Source organism: Carassius gibelio, chromosome B12, assembly GCF_023724105.1.
Source record: "Carassius gibelio isolate Cgi1373 ecotype wild population from Czech Republic chromosome B12, carGib1.2-hapl.c, whole genome shotgun sequence".
Taxonomy (NCBI): Eukaryota; Metazoa; Chordata; class Actinopteri; order Cypriniformes; family Cyprinidae; genus Carassius; species Carassius gibelio.
This window is the reverse complement of record NC_068407.1, coordinates 21,846,094-21,873,182: the sequence shown is the minus strand read 5'-3', so window position 1 is coordinate 21,873,182 and position 27,089 is coordinate 21,846,094. Positions and strand designations below refer to the sequence as shown.

The 27,089-nt window shown below is 39.0% G+C and overlaps 1 protein-coding gene across 1 annotated transcript in view; it reads right to left on the bottom strand.

The window, feature by feature from the left end:
- Positions 1 to 27,089, bottom strand: part of LOC127968712 (NXPE family member 3) — a 68,344-nt gene that overhangs the window by 6,853 nt on the left and 34,402 nt on the right. The window contains exons 2-7 of the mRNA XM_052570053.1: positions 10,170 to 10,278; positions 9,797 to 9,867; positions 9,035 to 9,439; positions 8,532 to 8,947; positions 8,361 to 8,437; positions 8,023 to 8,226 (exon numbers count right to left, since the gene is read on the bottom strand). Of these exons, the coding sequence (XP_052426013.1) occupies positions 8,023 to 8,226; positions 8,361 to 8,437; positions 8,532 to 8,947; positions 9,035 to 9,439; positions 9,797 to 9,867; positions 10,170 to 10,206 (1,210 nt within the window). The 5' untranslated portion in view covers positions 10,207 to 10,278. The remainder of the gene's footprint in view (positions 1 to 8,022; positions 8,227 to 8,360; positions 8,438 to 8,531; positions 8,948 to 9,034; positions 9,440 to 9,796; positions 9,868 to 10,169; positions 10,279 to 27,089) is intronic.

Below are 27,089 nucleotides of genomic sequence, written 5' to 3'. Positions count from 1 at the left end.
ATTACTGACAACATGGGCACTATTTTCTCTAATACATTAGAAGCTGTTGCCCCAATCAAATTGAAAAAAGTTAGAGAAAAACGTACTGTACCATGGTATAACAGTAATACTCACTCTCTCAAGAAATTAACTCGTAGTCTTGAACGCAAATGGAGAAAAACTAACTTAGAAGTTTTTAGAATTGCATGGAAAAACAGTATGTCCAGCTATAGACAGGCTCTAAAAACCGCTAGGGCAGAGCATATACACAAACTCATTGAAAATAACCAAAACAATCCAAGGTTTTTATTTAGCACAGTGGCTAAGTTAACAAATTACCAGATGCCACCTGATTCAAATATTCCACCAACGTTAAATAGTAATGACTTTATGAATTTCTTCACTGATAAAATAGATAACATTAGAAATACAATAGCGAATGTAGATTCTACAGCGTCTAACACTTCAGTTTCATCCATAGCACCCAAAGATAAACTGCAGTGCTTTACAACCATAGGACAGGAAGAGCTAAATAAACTTATCACTGTATCTAAACCAACAACATGTTTATTAGATCCTGTACCCTCTAAATTACTGAAAGAGCTGTTACCTGTAGCCGAAGAACCGCTTCTCAATATCATAAACTCGTCGTTAACTTTAGGACACGTCTCAAAACCATTCAAGCTGGCGGTTATCAAGCCTCTTATTAAGAAACCAAAACTAGATCCTAGTGTACTGGCAAATTATAGGCCTATTTCAAATCTTCCATTTATGTCTAAAATTTTAGAGAAAGTTGTGTCTGCTCAATTGAGCAGCTTCCTGCATAAAAATGATATGTATGAAGAATTTCAGTCAGGTTTTAGGCCCCACCATAGCACAGAAACTGCACTTGTTAAAATTACAAATGACCTGCTCCTTGCGTCAGACCAAGGCTGCATCTCATTTCTAGTCTTACTTGATCTTAGTGCTGCGTTCGACACCATAGATCATGACATACTCATAGATCGATTACAAAACTATACAGGTATTCAAGGGCAGGCTCTAAGATGGTTTAGATCCTACCTGTCCGATCGCTACCATTTTGTTTACTTAAATGGGTAGTCATCTCATTTATCATCAGTAAAATATGGAGTGCCACAAGGATCCGTCCTTGGTCCCCTTCTATTTTCAATATATATGTTGCCCCTTGGTAATATTATTAGAAAATACGGAATTAGCTTCCACTGTTATGCTGATGATACTCAGCTATATATCTCAACGAGACCAGATGAAACTTCCCAATTATCTAAGCTAACAGAGTGTGTTAAAAATGTAAAAGATTGGATGACACACAATTTTCTCCAATTAAATTCAGATAAGACAAAGATACTAATTATTGGACCAAAAAACACTACACAGAATCTTGTAGATTACAATCTGCAACTAGACGGATGTACTGTTACTTCCTCTACAGTCAGAAATCTGGGTGTTATATTAGACAGCAATTTGTCTTTTGAAAATCATATTTCCAATGTTACAAAAACTGCATTCTTCCATCTTAGAAACATTGCCAAGCTACGAAACATGTTATCTGTTTCTGATGCAGAAAAGCTAGTTCATGCATTCATGACCTCTAGACTGGACTATTGTAATGCACTTCTAGGTGGTTGTCCTGCTTCTTCAATAAACAAGCTACAGGTAGTCCAAAATGCAGCAGCTAGAGTCCTTACGAGGTCAAGAAAATATGATCATATTACCCCAATTTTACAGTCTCTGCACTGGCTACCTATTAAGTTCCGTATCAGTTACAAATTATCATTACTTACCTATAAGGCCCTAAATGGTTTAGCTCCAGCGTACCTAACTAGCCTTCTACCACGCTACAACCCATCACGCACCCTAAGGTCACAAAACGCTGGACTTTTGGTAGTTCCTAGGATAGCAAAGTCCACTAAAGGAGGTAGAGCTTTCTCACATTTGGCTCCCAAACTATGGAATAGCCTTCCTGATAATGTTCGGGGTTCAGACACACTCTCTCTGTTTAAATCTAGATTAAAAACACATCTCTTTCGCCAAGCATTCGAATAATGTATCTTTTTAATTGTGAGTGTAGTCGCATCTGTTCAAAGGTGCATTTTTATTCATTAGCTTGGGTTAAACTAATTTTACTTAGTTGGATCAGCAGCTATGCTAATGATGTCTGTATTTTGTTTCTATGTTTCACCACGGGATTTACATCCCGTGGTAACTAGGATTTAAACAAGCTCCAGTCTGGATCCAGAACACCTGAGAAGAGATGATGCTGACCCTCAGAGGACCCCAGATGATGCTAACCTTGAATCAACAAACAGAACTAACAATTATTGCTAAATGTGTGACTGAATCATATAATAACTTAATAATATTGATAGTTCATCGTCTAGCTGACTACGTCTTGTATTATTATTATTATTTTTATTTTTTTCTAAAATCCTGTCAAATGTGCACAAACTACTAGCTACTACTAAATATTGTAGAAACATAATTTTCTGTAAAGTTGCTTTGTAACGATTCATTTTGTAAAAAGCGCTATACAAATAAACTTGAATTGAATTGAATTGAATTTTAACTATTTTAAATAACTCTCTCTCCTCATGCTGCCGGCTGGTCCCTGCAACGGCCTTCCCCAGCTTTGAAACTCAGCTTCTCCACCTAGATTGGAATGGTCCCATCTGTATAGGGCTGATATACCACCTTCCACTCTTCACTAAGGATTTTATACTGCAATTCACTGAGTTCATTGGCAACATTGCCACAAACTATGATCGCTTCCTTTTGATGGACGACTTCAATATTCATGTCTGCTGTCATTCAAATTCCCTGTCGCAGGAGTTGCTTGACTTAATAGCTGCTTTTAACCTACTGCAGTGGGTCAAAAACTCTACCCACACTCAGGGCCACACACTTGACCTTGTGTTATCTTATGGGATTGATGTCACTGATATTGTTATCTCTGATTTTCCTCTCTCTGATCACAAGCCTATTTTATTCTCACTGTCTCTTCTGGAGCTTCCTCAACCCATTATTGATCCTGTTATGTCGCGGTTCTATTCTCCTCAGTTCAACACAAACTTCGACTTTTGCTTTACTGAGCTATGCTCTCACTGGCACTAGGACCAACCTTTATCTGACCTGGATGCAGATCAGCATCTTAGCCTTTTAAATTCTGCCTGGCTTAAAGTAGCAAACGTGACTGCTCCTCTTAAGCCTCACAAACCCAAACCAAATTCAGATATGTGGCAAAATCCTGACACTCGTCTCCAAAGACAAATATGTAGGCCAAATAGGCCAAACGCAAATGGAAACGGGACAGGCTTAGTGTCTCCTTCCGCATGTTCAAAGACTCTCTTACAGCATACCAGAACACTGCTAAATCAGCTAAAGCCGCATACTTCTCAAACTTAATTGAATACAATCACTCTAACCCTAAGGTCTTGCTTTCTGTCATTCATTCTGTTTTAAACCCATCTGCTAAATTGTCTGTTGCTTTAGATGCTCTATGTGAAGACTTCCAGAGATTTTTTATTAACAAAATCACTAAATTAAGGAACAGTATCTGCCCCAAATTAACTCTCCCCCCATTATGCCGCGTACCTCCTGTGTTTGGGAGGCTTTTGTTCCCATTAACCTCCAGACACTGAAGGATGTGAGCGACAAGCTCAATACTTCATTCTGCCCAAATGATATCATTCACCCGAGATTTTTAAAATTAATCATCAACTCGGTGGGTACAGGTATGGTATCCCTTATTAACAAGTGTCTAAGCACTGGCTCTGTTCCGGCCAATCTTAAAGTGGCTACGGTCACTCCTCTGCTCAAGAAGCCTTCACTGGATCAATCTTTTTAAAAAAAATTACCAGCCCATCTCTGTCCTACCTTCCATTTCCAAGTTGTTGGAGAAAATCGTATTGGATCAGTTCCAACACTTTTTGTCAAATAACTGTATATTCAACTGTCTTTCAATCTGGGTTTAGGACTGCCCACAGCACTGAGTCCGCTCTCCTGCCAGTGCTAAACAACATTTATCTCTCCACTGACTTTGGAGACACTGTGGTTCTAGTTCTTCTAGATCTGTTGACGGCTTTTGACACCATTGACCACCCTACACTGTTAGCTAGACTGGAGACGTGGGTGGACATAAAAGGCTCTGTCCTGTCATGGTTCCAGTCTTACCTAACTGACAGAAAGTTTTTAGTAAAGATGGGAAACTTTTCCAGCTCCATGGCACCCCTGAGATGTGGTCTTCCACAGGGCTCTATTTTGGCTCCCTCTATATTTTCTCTTTACATGCTACCGCTGGGCACAATTTTTAGGAAACACTGTGTATCATTTCACTTTTATGCAGACGACACCCAAATTTACATTCCAATCAAGCGCAATAATCCTGCAGCATTAAACTCTGTTCATCTATTCTTAGAAGAGGTGAAGGCATGGCTAGCTCAAAATTTCCTATCTCTTAATGATGATAAGACCGAGGTCATTGTTTTCAGCCCGAGTGAAAGGTCCCAGTGCACATGCCCAGACTTGGGGAGTCTATCTCCCTTTAAATCTACAGGAGTGCGGAACTTAGGTGTTCTTGTTGACCAGTCTTTAAAGTTTGATAGACACATCTCATCTGTAGTCAGGTCCGGTTTCTACCAACTTCGCTTACTATCTAAAATCAAGGGCTTTCTCACTCCAATAACTCTGGAAATGGCGGTTCATGCTTTCATCACGTGTCGGCTGGATTATTGCAACTCACTATATTGCGGTATATCAGATTCTCAAATCTCCCGTCTTCAGTTAGTCCAAAATGATGCGGCCAGACTCATCCATAATTGTTGCAAATATAATCATATCTCTCCCATCCTCAGATCTTTACATTGGTCACCAATCTAGAGATCAGAACGGCTCCCAATCTCTCTGTTTTTAAGTCTCTGGTCAAAACGTATTCTCGTTAGCATATTGATTACTTTTCTTAGACTGTTCTTATTATTTTACATTTGTTTCTTTGATTTATAATTAATCTTAGCTTAGTTGTTCTCTATGTGCTTTTGTGAGTTTTGCTGCTTTTATTTTTATATGCTTGTTCTGTAAAGCACTTTGGTCTGTCTAGCGGCTGTTTAAATGAGCTATATAAATAAATAAATTAACTTGAACTATGTCTATAGTGTTGTAGATGATGAATACACATCTTTATAATATTTTTTCAATTATTGTTATTGTAAATTACTGTCCCTGGATCAGTGGGGTACTCTTCTAATAAAGTAGCAGTGGTAGCGGACAGATTTTAAGTATCAGTTCTGCTTACAAAGATGTGATCTAATCATGTTTATGTGGCAGGATCGACTGAATCCAGTCCCTCCTCCCCAATTTGTTACAATGTATTTTATCCTTTCTAGTCGTTTCGCGATTGGCTTGTGGTGTTCTTGGTGGCTGTGGCCGGGGAGGTGTGGTTCAGCGAGGTCTGCGACGGGAGAGCAAGTGAGGAGACGAGCGGTGGTAAGTGGGACAATTGAAAAACGATTAACACCTGGCTCTCGTTGCAGTGATTGGCGTGGGGAACCGGTATTTAGGCTGGCTCAGGACCAGTGAGATCAGAGAGAGCTGGAGACTCGTGGGAGCAAGAAGCTGCTGAGCTGCAACCCAGAGATGAAGACTACAGTAGTGCAAAGTAGACGACCTGCAGGCTGCCCCCGATCTGCCAGGTTGTACCAAATACCTGTGAGTATTAAGTGGGGTCAATATCAGGCCTAGGTGGATTCAGGTTGTAACCAGACCTCCATCCATCAAAGCCTGATACAAGCTGGGGCATTGGATACAGGCCACATGGTTAAGATGAGGTGTGTGCACAGGGTTATAGTGGAATACCCCCGTAAAGGCCATAGCCATCCAATTTAGGGGCCAAAAGCATAATGTGGAGGTGGCTGTTAGTCCGCGCTTCCGGCGCCTGCTAATTTTGGGAACCAATTGGCCAGTGTTTGAGCAGTTATTGGAGTGTTTAAAGGGGGGGTGGAATGCTCGTTTTCACTCAATATCCTGTTAATCTTGAGTACCTATAGAGTAGTACTGCATCCTTCATAACTCCAAAAAGTCTTTAGTTTTATTATATTCATAAGAGAAAGATAGTCTGTACCGATTTTTCCCGGAAAAACACGACCGACTGGAGGCGTGACGTGTGGGCGAAGCTAAAGAATCATGAGCGCCAGTAGGCTTTTGTGTTGAGTGTTTGGAAGCTGTGACTTTACCGTGAGGAAAAACAAACCAAAACAAACCATGGCTAACAGTCAGATTCGGCGTATATTTATGATCCAGAGGCTGAAATTTAACAAGAGCAGCATCAGCAATGACCTCTCTATGTGGTATGTACTGCCCTTACGAAAACTAACCATGGTTTTATTATGGTAAAACTGTAGTAACCCATGGTTTTTTGGCGTGTTGACTACCATTTGTATAACCACAGATTTACTTTAGGTTGCAAGCACGCAGATGGGAACCTTTCCAGCCGCGATGACTTTCCCCTGGAACAGTCCCAGGATGAGACCCTCAAACATGCTTTCAAGCAGGTCCGTGCCATCGCTGGGCAGGTTCTCCACCCTGACCGCGCTCTCTCCCACCCGTATTTTGTCATTATTAAGGACCGGTTGTGTCGAGTGACCCGCGATGTTCAGACCAAGAAAGATACAACCCAAATTGTTAGTACCTCGGAGCCACATTGTACACATTGGCACATTGTAATCCTATGGCAGGGCACTTAGGAGTGACGGCAACACTAAATTGTCTAATGACCCGATTCTTTTGGCCGGGCATTCACGAGAAAGTGCGCAGGTGGTGCGCGTCTTGTCAGGATTGTCAGTTGGTAAACCCACCGGCCACCCCAAAACATGCGGCACAACATGATTGTTTACATGTGGTGTTAACTCTGTAGTAGAGGAGGTTCTCGCAATTCTGCACTGTTTTACCATGCCTGGAAGTTACTGCTGCATTAAAAACTGCTCCAGTACCTCACACGATACATACAACACTTAACACGTCCTGGTTAGATTAGTTATAATGAATGTGTTATGTGATTCAATTGTGATAATTTTAGTGGGTTGTGTGTCTTTGTTTCTTAACATTTATTTCATTTGTCTTGTTTGTTTATTTCATTTATCAGCATTAATGTTGTTTGTAAAGTTATTTCATTTTTTTGTTTCTTTCATTTATTAATATTATTGTTTTGCAATGTCAGTTTATCATTTTCTTTGTGGTCGTTTGTTTGCTTTATCCATACTGTTGTTATTGGTAAAGTTATTTTGTTTTTGGTTCTTGTGGTGTTAGTCTGATTTATGTTGTGAAATTGATCTGTAGTTCATTTGGCTTATTCTGTTTTTGTTTTGTTATATGTTGATGAGCTGAGTGCTGGCGGTGGGGATGGCATGCTCGAGGTGGTGGGCCCTCTTTGGTGTGTAGTGCGGGTACCTTCACCATGTGACCGTTGCTGTGTTGGTTGTGTGGTTGTGCACGCGTGTTGGGGTGGATTGTTTGGATACTCATGCCCGAGTTGCTGGACGCCCACCAGGAGTGTAGTGTTTTAGGAATATGCTGACGTCAGCTTCTGAGTGTTTACTATTTTTGCTGTGAAAATTAATAAATAAAATTTTATCTTTTTTATATGGAACCATTTCTTTGTTTGTTCAGTGCCCGGACCTGATTGCCTAATTCTATAGGAGTCTTGGTGGTTACCTATAGTTCCCCAGGTTCGATAGTCAAATTACAAAACTGCTACATTTACATGAAATAAGCTGCTCCCAAACAGGTTTACATTTACAGACCTGTTGCTATGACAACTCCAGGAGCGTCGAAGGAACCAACCAATCCAAGATCAAATAATCAACAATAAATCCAGCTAACAGAGTTAGCGACATATGAAGAACAGGCCCCAGGGCTACAAAACAACAAACTTTTGATGCTCTCCAGTGGAAACACAAACAGAACATAATAAATTGCCTGTCTCCTCCTGAATTTGTGAGAGCTGGAAGCCCAATAAGTAGCCTTCTATCTCACCTGGTAGTTCATTCACAAAGAACTCAAACCACTGTCTCAGAGTTGAGTCTCCCATCATGTAGATGTCTTTGTCTTTCAGGCACTCTGTTATCTTTTGGGTTGTAAAATGGCGGGTTCTACAGACAAAAGAAGTCCACACATCATTCAGGTAAAAGCCGGCCGGAACTGGAGTGTGTAAACCAGGATGACATTTCTCTGTTACATCTGGAAAAAGAGCAAATTGAGAATGTAAGGTCTGTAAAAAGATGAGTTTTGACTATGTAATTAGCTTCTCTTTTTATGTGCGACACATTTCCCAGCATCTCTATTCCTCTGGGTTAAACTCTTGACCAACATACCAATATTTGTATTTCCATGGGAAGGAACAATTTTGATGATGCTCTTGTCGCCACTGATATCTTTGTTAGTTTGCTTCCTGCCAAAGAGAACACGTTTGTCTGTCATGCTTCCTTCCAGCAATACATTAAATCAATCAAGTATAAATTAAATCAAGAAGCTATTGATCTCACATAAGCATCTTGTCTTTAAAAGTCAAACTGTCTGTATAACCACCCATAGAGTGGTACACAAGGGCACTGCATGGCAGTGATTTGGGTCTCTGGCAGCGCCATGTTTCTCCAGAACGGGGATCGTTGTATTCACAGCAACAGTCTCCAGTTCTTATGCTCTCTAGTCCATTCTTGTCCCACTTCACATTACACTTTACCGTTTCACTCAGTCTGGTCTTATCTGGTCCTGGTCCCTCATAATATCCATTAAAGTACACTCTGTCAGAGTCAGTTTCTCTGTGACGCTTCAGGACCTCCACAGCTTCACTGGAGTGAATCAGACGCACAGCCACCTGAGCTTCACCGACCCACGGCAGGAGGAAACGCACACGGTAGGAGCCATTGCACAGGTCCAGCACCTCCCCAAACACACTGGCCTATGATAGAGGAACATTCTCAGGTGCAGAGCTTAAACACAACAGCTAAGCCGTTCTAGTAAAATAATAATGTGTACAAATACCGACCTTAGATTTAGACCAGAACAGCTTGGCCTGAAAAAAGTCACCTCCATAATGCTTGAATTTGTTGTCAGAGTCCTTCGCGTGTACTGTTACAAAAAGCTCCTCACCAATTTGGTAGCTCTCTTTCAGGTTCTCTATGATGAAAGTGGTGTGGGCTGGACTAGTACTCATGGACACACTTGTGATTGATCTGTCAGGTTCTTCCCAGTAAACAGCCTGCTGTAACCTAGAGTAGGCATCTAAACTGATTCCTAATTCAGAGTAGAAAGAGCTTATTTGTGTATGAAAGTTGATTCCTGCAGGAGACCTGGCGTTTGAAGAGTTGTGGCAACTGTGTTCTACTGAGTGCAGAGACAAAAAGCTGGGTAGAGGGCGTTTCTCTCTTTCTTCTCCCATAAAAGACAAAACCTACAAATACACAGTAGATGGTTATTATCATGCTTGTTGGGAGATCATTGAATTAACATTGTTTTCTAATCATTCAAAGAACTGCATGCATGCATAAAAATAAAAATAAAAGATTTAAATGTTATCTAGAAAGGGCATGCAAGCCAGGACTATATGCATGGGCCTGACCATTGCAGTCGAGTTTCATTCAGCAGATGGTAAAAGTTGCACACCTGCATGCATGTTTTTAGAGAGCCGAAACAGTAGTACTAGCAAACTGTAAAATATCTCAAACCAAAAAACATTCTGGCCTTGTGTACCAGGAAAATACTTCAGATGGTCACACAGCAAGATAAAAATGTATTTTCTTTAACTCACCAGAAAAAACAAGACTACCAGTAGACACAGCCCAGTAAAAAGCTTCCATAAACAAGATCTTTCCTTGTGAACTGTAAAATCAATATTATAGAATAAAGTTTACAAATGTACAAATAATTATATATAAGCCATTTACCCAAAAGACTAAAGGAAAATATAGTCAAATTTGTCTTGCTAACATTCATGAGCTACCATTTAATAAGTTAGTTAAAGTTGGTAAAATGGGAATGCATACTAACTTCATAGAGAAAAAAAAACGACAGCTGAATACAGTTAAATTAATAACGTCATCAGAATCGGCACACTCGTTTGCAAAATGGGTGTTAAAGTGTTAGTTCACCCAAAAATGAAAATTCTGTCGTTAATTACTCACCTTCATGTGATTTCAAACCCATAAGACTTTTTGTCATCTTCGGAACACAGATTAAGATATTTTTGATGAAATCCGAGAGCTCTCTGACCCTCTGTAGACAGCAACTCAACTGTAATGTTCCCAGGTCCAGAAAAGAAGCAAGGACATCGGTAAAATAATCTGTAAAATGTGACATCATTGGCTCAACTGTAACTTTACGAAGCTACAAGAATACTTTTTGTGCGCAGAGAAAATAATTTATTCAACAATTCTTCTCTCCCTTTTTTATTTTATGTAAAATAATTTTCTGTTTTAAATTCATTTTAAATAAGTAATTTTTTTAAATAATTTTTAATAATTTAATTTTTTTAAATTGCTTGTTTTATTCTATTATTATTTTTCTGGTATTATTTTTCTTCAGTATTATTTTACTTTCTTTTATGTAAAGCACTTTGAATTACCATTGTGTACGAAATGTGCTATATAAATAAACGTGCCTTGCCTTGCCTTGATAAAAACATCAGACCAAACATTGGAATGACATAAGGGTGAGTCATTAATAATAGCATTTTTATTTTTGGGTGACCTTTAAGTAATTAAAATGTAATTACTAAAGTGGTAGCCTACTTCAAAACAATGTTGGCAAATTAATAATAAAAAAGTCTCACTTTTTCTTATGTTTCTCATTAAAATTTATTAAGGAATTAGTGTAAGTTGCAGTTATAGTGTCATAGAATATCATAGTTCTAATAATAATGGTGCATATTGTAATGCAGTGTTACAACGTTCCCCACCTTACCTCCTAACTGTCCTATGAATACTACGACCTCGTCTAACATACCCAGTGGCATTAGACAAAGTCTCCACTACAATGGGCTAGGTGCACAAGATGGCGCCAGTGAGCTTCAGTGACGCGAGTGTGTGCATACTTATTTACGGTCCTGCGACGCTCGCATTTACTATAAGGGAAACTTACATACGAAACTTGGCTAGATGTATATAATTAATGTTTTTCAAATTTAACAGCGAATAGTGGTATATCAAAGACACGAGGAAACATCCTCCCTAAATTTTTGCGTACCTCTGTGTGGAAATTAATCAAGATACAACGCGGAGATTGCTTTATTCTTCTGTTGATTATGCAGATCAGCGTCAGTTTCAGGTTTATCAATCCACAGGGATTTCTTCCTTCAAACACAAACCACTCAAATATGCAATACTTTACATTTTCGGAGAGCTGATTTTGTTCTGACTGTTATCTGAGTCATTCCACGAAACCGGTACGATTTGGACTTAAACATTTTTAGATTTTTTACCTATATATATTACTTTTCTGAACACACCACAACATTAATGACATATTCAACTCCCAGAAAAACATATTTTCCCACCTCAGACATCAAATCCCTATTTATTATTAGTTACTATTTTAAAGTAAGGGCACTATTGATCTTCAACCCCGTTATGGACACTATGGGAGCTCTCTGAATATGATTATAAAATTTATTTGTAATGAAATCAACATTTTCCTCTTATTCAGATGTCCCTCACACGTAATTCAATAATTGCAAATATAAAAGTTACATAAAATCTCACTTTTGCTATACTTAAGCCTGAAACGGTCACTTTTTGTGACAGCAACCTCATCATTTTTTTACCAAAGTTGTGGTTTAAATTTAGAATTTGAACTAAAATCAGTATTCTTATTATTGCTCTGAACATTTCAGATTGAGTTCAACAAATATTAAATTACTTTATCATAAACGTAAAAAAATAATTAATAAAAACTTAAGTGTAACAGGGTTGAGACTAGGGTAACGGGGTTGAAGATGGTAACAGTTTAACTTATAAATAGTTGTTTTTTACTCAAATTCACTGTAAGATTTTCTATAAACACTGCATTTCAATATGTTACCAAGAAAGACAACAAATATAAATTACAATTGAACTGAGTTTTATTAACCCGACTGCAGGAAAAACAACAATAACAGCTACAATAGAACATTATAAACTGACAAATCGGACTGATCTGGTTCTCAACTTGTCACTTTTGCAGTTAGATGTCTATCCCTTTCTTTGTTGGTCTGCTGATATTGGTTACTGATGTCTTTAATTAGTGATTGGTGATACAGCAACATCGTCCTGATTCTGGGGTTTACAGGGCAATTTGCTGTTAGCTCATTCACCTTTGACCGAGGTGAATCAGAATTCTTCTTTAAACGTTGGCACCTTTTTTTGTATTTTTCTTTCTGTTTTCTTTCTTTTTCCAGGCTTTCCTGAAGTTCTTCTATTTTCTTCTTCAGCCTGTTGCTTTCTTTTCTTATTTTTTTCTTCCCATCAACATGTTGCCTACAAACAAAATCTATATAATGGTCAATAATGATGAGAAATGGATATGATAAGGTTAATTGGGGAAATAACGCTGGGAAAAGGATGAAAGAAATCAGGGCTCTGTTGAAGGGTAAAAAGTCTTGACAAATCTTTATCCATTTGAAGGATACCAAAACAGCAAGCAGCCATAAATCTGATGGTTTTTTTTTTCAGTCTATCACATGCAAACTAAATTAACTTCACTTTTTTCTAAAGTGTTCAATTTTTCCAAAACTTTCTACCACTCAGCCTAGTCAATTTTTAAACTCTTAAAGGGTTAGTTCACCCAGATAGCAAATTTATGTAATTAATAACTCACCCTCATGTTGTTTCAAACCCGTAAGACCTCCGCTTATCTTCTGAACAAAGTTTAAGATGTTTTAGATTTAGTCCGAGAGCTCTCAGTCCCTCCATTGAAGCTGTGTGTACGGTATACTGTCCATGTCCAGAAACGTAAGAAAAACATCATCAAAGTAGTCCATGTGACATCAGAGGGTCAGTTAGAATTTTCTGAAGCATCGAAAATACATTTTGGTTCACAAAATGGCAAAAATGACGACTTTATTCAGCATTTTCTTCTGTTCCATGTCTGTTGTAAGAGAGAGTTCAAAACATAGCAGTCTGGACATCCGGTTCGCGAACAAATCATTCAGTTCACCAAATCGAACTGAATAGTTTTAAATGGTTCGCATCTCTAATACGCATTAATCCACAAATTACTTAAGCTTTTAACTTTTTTAATGTGGCTGACACTCCCTCTGAGTTCAAACAAACCAACATCCCGGAGTAATTCATGTACTCAAACAGTACACTGACTGAACTGCTGTGAAGATGAACAGCGCTGTTGTCGTTGCTATCACAGACTCATACATTAGATGTCTGTAGATGTTTAAATTGATATTGTAACATGAGGGTTCGGTATGTGGTGGTAGATCACTCTTTATAATAATGAACAGCAGAATGGAGACAGAAGACTTCAGTCAAGCGGCACTTTTACTGAACACCGTCACAACAACAACGCTTCCTTCCACACGGCCTTTCACGTCACATCACTAACCAATCAGAAGCAAGGACTTAGACTGAGATAAACGTGAGTGAATCAGATAGGCAGATTCAGCAGAATATCCTTACTGCATTAAATATGTAAACACATAAAGGTGTAAATAATTAACTGACTAAACATTGTAAATATACTTCTAGTATATTAACTCAAATATAAATCATATTAAATTCTAAACATTACAACTTTCCAACATGAAATATGACCTCCACTTCTAAACCTTACATTTCCTCCCCCACCCACAAAAGAAATGTCCCCGTTTCCCATCAAATAAAAAAGTAACATTCACCACAGCAATAAACCAACTGTATCAGTTCAGAACATAGTCCTTAAGTAATCTTGGAGGTCTAACTGAACGTTTCCCAGGGCGTAGCAAAGAACCAGACGCCTGAGGAGTGGAGCGGACAGTGTCAAACTGGCTTACTGGGCCAAAGGAGGGAGCTGAGCAAGACTGAGTCAGGGGAGAGCGGGATTGGGGCTGTGGTCGGGGTTGTGGATGGCCAGTGGGAGGGACTAATGAGGGAGTGTTGCCCTGGCCAGATAAGGTGTTACTCCTCGTGGCTGCAAACTTTAAAGGCTTAAAGGGCAAAGCACCTGATAATGCAGTCAAATGAGGGAGTTGAGACTGCAAAAAGTCACGTGTAGGTGTCTCATGTCCACAATCTGGCACATGAGCATAGTAGGGTCTGAGACGGTTGTAGTGGACAATCTGGGACTTATCAGACTGATCCAGGAGATAGTGAATCCTGTATGTCACTCCAGGAGAATCCACATCAGATCCTAGGCACTCTAATATTTCAAAGGGGCCTTTCCAGTGAGGAGCAAGTTTTTGTTTTGCTGTAGTGGGGTCATTTAACCAGACAAGGTCTCCCGGAACATAGGGAGTGTGCTTAACACTCTTGTCATACTGTCGTTTCTGCTGATTGTGGGCATAATCTCTGTTCCATGCAGCAGAACTGAAAGCGGACTGAAGTTTCTGTGTCAATTGTGCAACATAGTCAGCAGGAGAACCCGTAATAGACAAAGATGGTGTGTTGTTAGGTAACAGCATGTTGACAGGCATCCTGGCTTCATGACCATGTGTGAGGAAGAATGGTGTGAATCCTGTTGTAGAGTGTGGGTTGGTATTGTAAGCCAAAGCAACTTGGTTTAGGCAGCCATCCCATTCCCCAGACTGCTGAAGAAGTGTCTTGGCTAACTGATCAATAAGTGTCCTGTTGAACCTCTCAATCATGCCGTCACACTGAGGATGATATGGGCTGGTTCGTGTTTTCTGCACGCACAGCAGGTCACACAGATGTTTCACCAGGTCAGATTCAAACTGACGTCCCTGAACAGTGTGAAGCATTTCCGGAATACCATGCTCACAGATGAAGTTTTCAAACAGACATTTCGCTACTTTTATGGCGCGCTGGTCTGGAATGGCATAGAGGTTGACATACTTGGAGAAATAATCTTGGACAACAAGCACATACCTGTTGCCACGACTCGTGATGGGGAGCTCAAGTATGTCAGCTGCGACCTTTTGGAATGGCTCAGTAGCAACAATTGTTTTCATTGGAGCTCTCTGATAAGGTGTGGGACTCCGTCTGGCGTCACATGGAGTACATTGCTTGCACCACATCTTGATGTCACGTGACATAAAGGGCCAGTAGCACAGCTGTTGAGCACGTTTCAGGACCTTATCAGCAGATGAATGACCAGTTACAGGATTTCCATGCAGCATCTGAAGAACAGTGTCTTTCAAAGCATGAGGGACAATCAGTTGATGGAGCACTGATGTTGTGGATGGGTTGAAAACTTTACGGCAGAGCACACCATTATGAAAAGTAAGTCTGTGGAATTCTTGCCAAAATGCTTTCTCAACAAGTGTGCGTTTTTTCATGCGCCAGTATGGGGGTTTCTGTCCCTTAACTGTCCAGCTAATAACCTCTAACAGTACGGGGTCTCGCTGTTGTTCCTTTTTAAAATCCTCTTCAGGGAACTGCAGCACAAATGTGGAGGAGACAGACTGTTGAACACACCGTGAGGAGGTCGGAGGAGATTGTGGTCCAGTCAGGTTACAGCAAACTGGCTTTGTATCAGTACTGCAGACACAGTACAAAACTGACCGGACTAGACAGACTCACAGGACTCAGATTAGAATGTCTCTTGTCAGAGTGCGGATTACCAAAAGCACTGGAGGAGGTGCTCTGCTCAGTTGGTCTGATGTCAGCAGGGCGACGTGACATTGCATCTGCATTGAGGTGACTGTGGCCATCCTTGTAAATTACAGTCCATTCAAAAGGATCAAGTTCAAGGGCCCAGCGTGCACGGCGACCAGTTCTGTCATTGTCAATGGGTATTTTCCTGAGACCCAGGAGAGGTTTGTGATCAGTTACAATAACAAAGGGCTGTTTGTAAAGGTAGTGGCGAAAATGTCGCACGGCCCAGACAATGGCCCAGAGTTCTCTGTCATATGTTGACCATTTACTTTCTGCTTTTGTGAGAACATGACTAGCATAAGCAACCACTTTTTCTTGATCCCCTTGCCTCTGAGCAAGCACAGCACCAATTGCAGAGCCTGAAGCATCTGTGTAGAGGGAGAATGGCACAGTAAAGTCAGGGAAAGAAACCACTGGAGGGTTTGTGAGTGCATGTTTCAGGTAAGTGAATGCATCCTGACATTGAGAAGTCCATTGGAAAGGTGCATTCTTCTCTGTGAGAGCATGTAGAGGAACACTGTGATGTGCAAAGCTTCGGATGAATTTGCGGTAATATGAACAAAGTCCCAGAAATGCTCTTACTTCTGTAGCTGACCGTGGAGTAGGCCAGTCTTGGACACTTTTCACATTCCGCGGGTCTGGCTGAATGTCGTCTTTGGATACAACATGACCCAGAAACTGTACTTGATCCCTGGCAAAACAGCATTTTGAGGGATTCAGCTTCAGGCCACTTGACTGGAATCTGGAGAGAATTTCTTCCAGGTGCTGGAGATGTTCACTGAAAGAGCGGCTGTAGATGAGGACATCATCCAAATACACTAGGCATGTTCTCCATGGGAGGCCACGAAGTACCATTTCCATCAAACGCTGGCATGTGGCTGGAGCGTTGGTGAAACCCATTGGCATAACTTTAAAGTGATAAAGGCCACTACTTGTTGTGAATGCTGTTTTTTCACGGTCTTCCTCCTGCAGCTCGACTTGCCAATAGCCATGTTGTAGGTCCATTGTGGAGAACCAGGCAGAGCCCGACAAAGCATCCAGTGCGTCATCGACTCTCGGAAGAGGGTGGGAATCTTTGATTGTCACTGTATTAAGTTTTCTATAGTCTAGGCAGAAACGCCATGTGCCATTTTTCTTGCGCACCAAAACAACTGGCGCAGCCCAGGGACTGTAGCTTTCTTCAATGACATCTGCCTTTAACAGGTTGTCAACTTGAGTCTGTATTTCAGCTCTCTGTTCTGGTGTCACTCTGTAGGCTCTCTGTTTAATTGGTGTGGCCTCACCAGTGCGGATTTGATGCTTGATGATGCTCGTGCGACCTCTGTCCTCTGAGTGTTTACTGAATACTGCTGAGTATTTCTGAAGCAGTGATTTCAGAGACTGAACTTGGGAAGGGGACAGGTCGCTGTCATTTATCTGGACAGGTGGAGCTATATCATGCACAGGGGAGGTTGCACACCCTGTCCCTTCCCCTGATATGACGTCAACAGATGAAACTGAATGAAACTCACCCAGGTGTTGACCTGAATGCAGCTCAACGTCATCTCGGGAGGGATTTAAGATTCGAACCACAGTAGTACCATTCTGAACCTCACTGAGAGAATGTGCCACAATGATGTCACACAATGGGTTGGGCATGAGAACACCATAATAGTCAGTTGGCATGGGAGAAGCAGGTGTAGCTGCTGACACACAGGCTGTGATGAGAGTTTCACTCATAACTGGAATCTTAGTGGGCGCTAGCACAGATACATTACAGCAGGCGGCCACTTCATGTCCTTTGGGCAGGAGAGGAATTTTCATGTCCCAAAGTTGCAGCATTTTGTTGTTTATGTCAAGGAGGGCATTGTGTTTCCGTAGAAAATCAAACCCAAGAATGACTGGCTGGCAAGCACCTCTGAGAATTTCAAAGTCCTGTTGCCATACCTGATGTCCAAGTCTGATACCAATCGTTAACTTGCCTAAAATGTCCAGGCACTGTCCATCGACTGAGCGAGCTGGCAGAGAGGAGGGTGTCATGGGGCGTTTTTTCAATGCTGGGTGAGAGTTACGAAAATCTTCGCTCACAATGGAAACAGTAGAACCAGAGTCAATTAAAGTGCACACTTCAATGCCCTCAAAAATAGCCAAGATTGTAGAAGAGACAGAATCATCAGAGTGTGAGTCATTTTAGTCAGGCATTAACTTGGGAAAATCCTTTTGGGGCAGTGAGACAGTAGCTGATGTTTGCCCCTCAACAGCAGCTAATGGAAGTTTCCCTGACGGTTGGAATCAGAGTGCGAATATCGTTCAGGAAATTTGAAGCGAACACTACCTCTAGCATGTGGACTGGCATCCCTGTTTCCCTGTGGAGCAGGACTAGGGCTGCGTCTGTATCTGTTCGTATCATCCTTGTCATGGCGACCATACCTGGAGTACTGATAGGACTGGCGTGAGGGAGAGCGATGACGGTCACGTCTGTCATTGTCATGCCATTGACGGTCTCTCTGAGTAACAGGGGAAGGAGGACAACGGTCATAGCAGGACCCTGGATCACGACCATGATACTGCTCAGGTGAGTAATTGTCTCTGCGGTGTTGTCTGTTATAATAGGGTTGTGGAGAGACACTGCGTGCACTGTATCGAGCATCATCAGAGGAAAACCTTTCAGTTTGGGAGTCCAGACGCTGAGCTAGGTGGCTGTGTTTCTCTCTTAATAGGTGTACTTCACTTTGTAAACTGTTGACAGTAAGAGTCAGCTGCTCAACTGCATGCAGAAGCTTATCATCAGTAGATTTAGGACGAACCATAGCTACCTGCTCTGAAGCGTGAGAGTGTGGAGACCCTACAGTTGTCAGTTGGAGTGCTGCACGCGCCCTCTCACACCGGCTGGCGATACGCAGGGCATCCTCAAGATCCTCTGCACCCATCTCATGGACTTTTGACTGAAGATTTGGGTCCAAGCCAGCAACAAAGCGGCAAAATTTTTCACCTTCCAGTGCATTGTGGTCATAGTTTGGAAAGGCTTCTAATACAAGACGAGTGATGTCAGCACTGTACACATCCAAACTTTCACCTGGTCGACGAGGTTGAGCATTCACATGTGTCTGGAAGAATGGCAGGGAGTATATTGGTCCAAAAACGTCCCTGAGTTTCTCCTTTACTGAATCATAGTCCTTCTGGATAGAAGAAGGAAGGCTGTCCCAATACAGAAATGCAGCATCTGCTAGGCGAGTAGGGAGGACAGAAGCCATCACCGTATACAGATCTGTATCAGTTGAACTCATAGCCTGCACTGCCACTTCAAAACGTCGAGACCAACTTGTGAATGATTCAGTCCCATCTCCTTTAAAAGCAGGTGGAAGATCAATTTTTAGGGCACTGGAGACAGCACATGTGGCTAGAGAAACAGCACCTGTTGATGTAACGTTAGCATCGCGCCGTCGTCGCGTGGGGGAAGACTGCAGCCCAGTTTCACTTTCATCAGCCGACATGGTGACAAAATATCCAGTCCCAAAACTCACAAAAAGCACGTAAAGTGGAAAAATAAATAAGTAAACAAATACCGCAATAGTCCCTTAATATCTCCACAGTAGTTGTTAGTAAATCCACTGTTCACAAAGAGTGTAAAATCCAGATAGCGCGCAAAAAAAAAAAAAAAAACCGCATCCACAGTTCGTAGGAATAAAACCACCAAAATAACACCACACTGCCACCAAATGTAACGTGAGGGTTCGGTATGTGGTGGTAGATCACTCTTTATAATAATGAACAGCAGAATGGAGACAGAAGTCTTCAGTCAAGCAGCACTTTTACTGAACACCGTCACAACAACAACGCTTCCTTCCACACGGCCTTTCACGTCACATCACTAACCAATCAGAAGCAAGGACTTAGACTGAGATAAACGTGAGTGAATCAGATAGGCAGATTCAGCAGAATATCCTTACTGCATTAAATATGTAAACACATAAAGGTGTAAATAATTAACTGACTAAACATTGTAAATATACTTCTAGTATATTAACTCAAATATAAATCATATTAAATTCTCAACATTACAACTTTCCAACATGAAATATGACCTCCACTTCTAAACCTCACAATATCATTAAATAAAAAATTTTTTCAGAGGAATTTACTTAACAATGAGGTGTGAAAATCTAGGCAGTAATATATTAATTCATTTAAATTACTGGTAACGTCAGAACCAAAGACTTAAAAACACAACCCCATCACAATCTCACTACCCCGTTAATATTAAATAAGTAACGGGGTTGAGTGTGACGGGGTTGTGATTTTTTGCTCAAAATGGCCACTGCTCTACATGTAGTGAATGATAGGGTAGTACATGGCATGCTTGATTTTAAGAAATTGTGTATATTGTTGAAATAACAAAGATAATTTTCACAAGTAATAGTTATCTTATAGTTATCTTTATTTGATGTAACAGGGTTGAGTCGTTAAGCTTGACAACAACAATATCACAATATAAATAAGTTATAATTAGAAAAGATGGTGGTAATTCGCCTGTGTTTGCTCACAATGTTGGTCAGAAGACTTTAATGGTGTCACTTCCTGTTATTGATACCAGATAAGGATCAGTTCATTATTTTTATGGGGGGAGAATGATATGCGTAATGGGGTTGAGGGGTTACTGAGGGACGGTACTAAATAATGTAATTTTAATGAATAATCATGAACTTATTTAGAAAAAAATCATTAACAGCAAATAAGCACAGACAGATATTTATGGGAAAGGCAAAATGTATGGACTTTTATTTTATTTTATTTTATTGTTCATATTCCAAGTACACTTTCATAGAAGGCCACGAGGGACATGAAAAAATAGGTGGTGTCAACTGAAAAAAAACAAGATAATTTCTAATTTAAAGATAAAATGTATATCATGTTTTCAAACTTTATTAAAGGAGACATTTCAATTGATACAAAAAACTTTTAAAAATAGATTTTGGTGACCCAATAGATAAAATACACTTGAAAAGGTCAGAGAGACTCAAATCGTACCAGTTTCGTGGAATGACTCATCTATAAGATCATAAGGTATCTGACTGTCAAACGAGACAGATATTTCTGATAAAGTATGTATGTTTTATTAACTTTATTTGATAACAGTTTATAACTGTGTACAATTTAACGTAATTATTTATATGGTAGGTTTGCATTAATTAAAAGATCGCTGTTTGCATTCATGTGTGTTTTTATCAATGTTTATCTGTTTTGTAAAATATCTGCAGCATAAATAATTTTGTCTAAGCAGCACATGTATTTTGTTACAAATTCTTCAGATAAAACAAATATTAAAATTAGTCATGTGTTAGTTGTATTATTTTACAGCCCGTTTTTTTTTTTTTTTTTTCATTTTTCTGGAACTTTCGGTGGCGGAAGAGAGAATAAAGGGTGGGTTGTCTCCGACAATTTGATTGATGAGGGTCATAAAAGCCATCTGTTCTGGACACCTGTTTGTACACCCCCTCCCCTCGCTGTACACCCCGGTGACCTAGATATGAACTTATGAACCTAAGATGAACTTACGAACCTAAGAAGGAATTTCGGTGAGGGAGGGTGAAAATGTGTTGGTATCTATGTGCTTTTTTGTTAAACTCTGAAAAGGGTGAAATCATGAAAATGGTATAAGGGGATTTTTTATTAAGGTTTTAAGTACACAGTGCATTTCAAGAAAAAGCTTATAAACACATACGAGGTGGAAACGATGTAATGATTGTTTTCGTAGTTGGAAAAGTGTAAAACGTTGTTAAAGTTGTAACAAATTTAAGAAAACTATTGGTTATTTATCTAAAACAACTAAACAAGTCAAAACTATCAGATGTGTTTTCGTTAAGCAACACGTGAAAAGATGTGAGAGCTTGTAAAAATTTAAAAAGGTGTTTTGTTACCAGCTAGAAAAGAAAGCATTTAGCATTTGTACCTTACCTCAAACTAAAAAAGAAACGAATGTAAAGCGACGATACAAACCAGAAAACTTGGCGTTTGTCATAATGTGAGAAAAAGTTAAAACAAAAGAAAAAAGATGGAAGGCATTACGCGATCTAAAATAAAATCCATCAGACAAGAAAACTTGTCAAATCTATGTTGTACTTTACCACTAACCACCATTTTAAAAATCTAGACTGTTAGTGACAGAGAGTTAGATGAAAGAAAAAAAGATCTCACAGCAAAGTGTCAAGGCATCTCTGTTGAGTGATCCTGACAGCATCGCAGACACACTTAGAATGAGGCTCGGGGAATGCTCCGGAAAAAAACACGCCTCCAGCGCTAGAGACTGCCCCGCTGTAGACTGATAACAGCATCAAATAGATTTAAATGTTAAAATAATTAAACTAAGTAGTTTTTAATAAATAGACATCAATCCTTAATTAGTGAAAACTTTATATCCATTTAAACATAAGATCAATTTGTACTTTTAAATGATGTAGCTTTATGTGATTTTTATTTACTTTTAGTCTTAAAAAATACAAAATAAAAAAAATAATAATAAAAACAGCATTGAAAAAGCATTATTTGTTTTTTAATGTATTAAGTTAATTAATCTACGACTAGTCTAAATTTAGACTATTGCCGTCGATATATCTTTTATTTTTGTCAAGCTTAATTTCTCAAGCTATGACAATTAACACACAAACACACTTTCCATCTGGCCAGTTTGTAAGTTTGTGTTGTGTTATCTAGTAAATAAAACAGACATATGTAGTTAGAAGTAGTCGGTTTAACAATATGGCAGGAAAGAGATGTCATCTCAACATCAAAACGTGACCGGGTCGGGCATCTGGTGCCTGTGTGATTACTGGTACCTGCATATTAGTAAGACATCGAACGCCTGTAAAAACATCGTTTTTGGGGGTTTGCAACTCAACTGTAATCTAATTAGTTTTCCGGGGGTTCTGGTGTTGTAAATGTGCGCTACAGGTCAACTAAAGTTAAAAAATTGTACGTACTCAATGATCAAAGGGGCGACAATTTAAACTTTATGGCTTAGGCCTGTGATCGTGAGGTTATCTGACAGTTCATTTACTGGTCAAATGGATGTGAAATCTTTTAACAAGTCAGACCATATAGGAATATGTAGTTTAATTCGAGTTAATTTAGTTTATTTTAGTTACATTTATAATTTTTATTAACCCCTAGATCTTTCAACCTCAACATAAACGTACCGAGAATGCAAACAAGTACACAAACACAACCACACAATCATAAACACACACACACACACACACACACTTTCCTTCTGCCGAGTTTGTGTCGTGTTATCTAGTAATTAAACCATACATATGTAGTTAAAAGTATCACCCATTTAACAATATGACAGGTAAGAAATATCTCGTCTCAGATTGAAACGTGACAAACTTAGTAGTGATTCTTTAAATCCTGTTTATCAACTCTTTGAGATACTTAATCATTGAAACATTTCTATAGTCACATCTTTATTTAACATTTTCTAAAATGAGGAAGATTCAGGAAGATCACATTTAACACAAAGTCCAGACACATGTTTTTCCTCTTATAAATAATGACTGATTAAGTGCAATGTGTCCAATTCTATGGCGAGAGCTTCCTTTCTATCCCCAAAATTCTCCTTTCATTAAATTTGATGTCTGACATTTTAATGTTTTTATCGGATCCACTACCTTCTATTCCTATATGTGCAGGTATCTATACAAAATAAATATTTGTTTTTGGTTGTATTCTGAACAAACTCTGTAAAATGAATGACAAATTGTCTTGTTGAAGATTCGCCACACTTTAAACTTGGTAGTACTGCAAATGAGTCTGAACATATGACTACTTTAGGTATATTAATGTGTTCAACCCACTGAAGAGCCAAAAATATGACAATCATTTATGTAGTATAAACAGACGCATGATTAGATGTTCTTTCAGGTATTCTATATCTACCCACTTGGAACATATGTGTCCTGTTTCAGGATCTTTAGATACATCTATGTATATGATTACTTTAAAACTATATGCTCTTTATTTTTCATCTAAACAAAAGTCCTTGATGTTTTATTTTATTTTAATAAGCCACTCACACTTACTTTAGTAACCTAAATCATTGAATATGTCTTTTATTTTGTCAATATTAACTTCTGGCACAAAATTCTACATTCATAAATGTATGTTTTTCAAAATCCTCACGTTTAGTGGCATTTAAAGAGGAATTTGTGATGTATTTGGAGACGTTAAAAGAAATGAAAAGTCTCAAAGCAAGATTTTTGTATTCTTCATTAAAGGACTTTGGTTTTTCTTAATGTGAAAATCTGTTACTCCCCTACTTTTTCGTTCTTTATCTTTTTCTTCAGTGTTGTTTTATTTATTTTACATTTTATTTTGTTTTATGATGTACAGAGTGTGAACGAAAATTGAGTGTAATCTCAGACCGTATTTGTAAATCTACCAGTAATGTACGCCTTTATGTTTTTAATGTTTAAAGCATCGAATAAAAAAGAAAAAACACCCACTAACACATCCCCCTAACACCTCCCTAATAACGTTGGTCACAAAGGTTTAAATGTATGTTAAAAGAGTTAAACAAAGTAACGTTTTTAATAAAAACACATCAGTTCTTATTTGATGAAAACATTCTACCTGGTTTTAATATTAGACCGATGTTTTTACTTTAAAATTAGGTTAACCTATACCATTTTATTTTCATCTCAACAAAAATTCCTTGTTGGAAATTTTTTTTGTGTGTTTTATTTCATTTTAATAAGTCACTCACACATACTTTAATAGTCTAAATCCTTGAATACGTCTTTTATTTTGTCAGTATTAACTTCTATCATTGCTATATCGTTGCTATATCAATTAAAACATGCGTTTAGGCATACACAAATCTAACTGGAATAAAATGTTTTGGAATGTCTTTGATTTTCTTGCCAAAGAAACTTTAACAACATTACAGGAGAGGCTAAATATTTCATCTCAAGTAGTGCGTAGAAACGCGTCTGGTGTCTGGAATCTGATGTCTTTGTGTTTACTGTTACGACCATGTCAGCGAAGATTGTAAAACATCTAAAGGTTTTTGGGGTTTCCAACTCAACTGTTATCTAATTAGTTTTCCGGGGGGTTCTGGTGTTGTAAATGGTCTGCTGCAGGTCAGCTAAAGTTTAAAAATGTTATGTATTCACTTATCAAAGGGGTACAATTTAAACTTTATGGTTTAGGCCTGTGATCGTGAGGTTAGCTAAAAGTTCATTTACTGGTCAAATGGACGTGAAATCTTTTAACAAGTCAGACCATATAGGAATATGTAGTTTAATTCGAGTTAATTTAGTTTATTTTAGTTACATTTATAATTTTTATTAACCCCTAGATCTTTCAACCTCAACATAAATGTACCGAGAATGCAAACAAGTACACAAACACAACCATACAATCATAAACACACACACACACACACAAATGTAAACATTACAGAAAACATGAACATGAAAACTAAATAAATACTAATATACACTCAAACAAGTACAAAAATACACAAACAAACAAAATAGGTCACAAACACGAACATATCTACAGTATTGTTCAAAATAATAGCAGTACAATGTGACTAACCAGAATAATCAAGGTTTTTCGTATATTTTTTTATTGCTACGTGGCAAACAAGTTACCAGTAGGTTCAGTAGATTCTCAGAAAACAAATGAGACCCAGCATTCATGATATGCACGCTCTTAAGGCTGTGCAATTGGGCAATTAGTTGAATTAGTTGAAAGGGGTGTGTTCAAAAAAATAGCAGTGTGGCATTCAATCACTGAGGTCATCAATTTTGTGAAGAAACAGGTGTGAATCAGGTGGCCCCTATTTAAGGATGAAGCCAACACTTGTTGAACATGCATTTGAAAGCTGAGGAAAATGGGTCGTTCAAGACATTGTTCAGAAGAACAGCGTACTTTGATTAAAAAGTTGATTAGAGAGGGGAAAACCTATAAAGAGGTGCAAAAAATGATAGGCTGTTCAGCTAAAATGATCTCCAATGCCTTAAAATGGAGAGCAAAACCAGAGAGACGTGGAAGAAAACGGAAGACAACCATCAAAATGGATAGAAGAATAACCAGAATGGCAAAGGCTCAGCCAATGATCCAGGATGATCAAAGACAGTCTGGAGTTACCTGTAAGTACTGTGACAGTTAGAAGACGTCTGTGTGAAGCTAATCTATTTTCAAGAATCCCCCGCAAAGTCCCTCTGTTAAAAAAAAGGCATGTGCAGAAGAGGTTACAATTTGCCAAAGAACACATCAACTGGCCTAAAGAGAAATGGAGGAACATTTTGTGGACTGATGAGAGTAAAATTGTTCTTTTTGGGTCCAAGGGCCACAGGCAGTTTGTGTGACGACCCCCAAACTCTGAATTCAAGCCACAGTACACAGTGAAGACAGTGAAGCATGGAGGTGCAAGCATCATGATATGGGCCTGTTTCTCCTACTATGGTGTTGGGCCTATTTATCGCATACCAGGGATCATGGATCAGTTTGCATATGTTAAAATACTTGAAGAGGTCATGTTGCCCTATGCTGAAGAGGACATGCCCTTGAAATGGTTGTTTCAACAAGACAATGACCCAAAACACACTAGTAAACGGGCAAAGTCTTGGTTCCAAACCAACAAAATTAATGTTATGGAGTGGCCAGCCCAATCTCCAGACCTTAATCCAATTGAGAACTTGTGGGGTGATATCAAAAATGCTGTTTCTGAAGCAAAACCAAGAAATGTGAATGAATTGTGGAATGCTGTTAAAGAATCATGGAGTGGAATAACAGCTGAGAGGTGCCACAAGTTGGTTGACTCCATGCCACACAGATGTCAAGCAGTTTTAAAAAACTGTGGTCATACAACTAAATATTAGTTTAGTGATTCACAGGATTGCTAAATCCTAGAAAAAAAAAAATGTTTGTACAAAATAGTTTTGAGTTTGTACAGTCAAAGGTAGACACTGCTATTTTTTTTGAACACACCCCTTTCAACTAATCGCCCAATTGCACAGCCTTAAGAGCGTGCATATCATGAATGCTGGGTCTTGTTTGTTTTCTGACAATCTACTGAACCTACTGGTAACTTGTTTGCCACGTAGCAATAAAAAATATACTAAAAACCTTGATTATTCTGGTTAGTCACATTGTACTGCTATTATTTTGAACAATACTGTATATAAGATTGAAAATGAGTTGTCCTAAGTTTTCTTTGAAACCAAAAGTGTTTGTTGGTACAAATGTCTGACAGAAATGTATACAATAGATTAGACGTCCTTTCTCACTTTCCAAATGGTGTTCTTAACCATGATGTTTAAA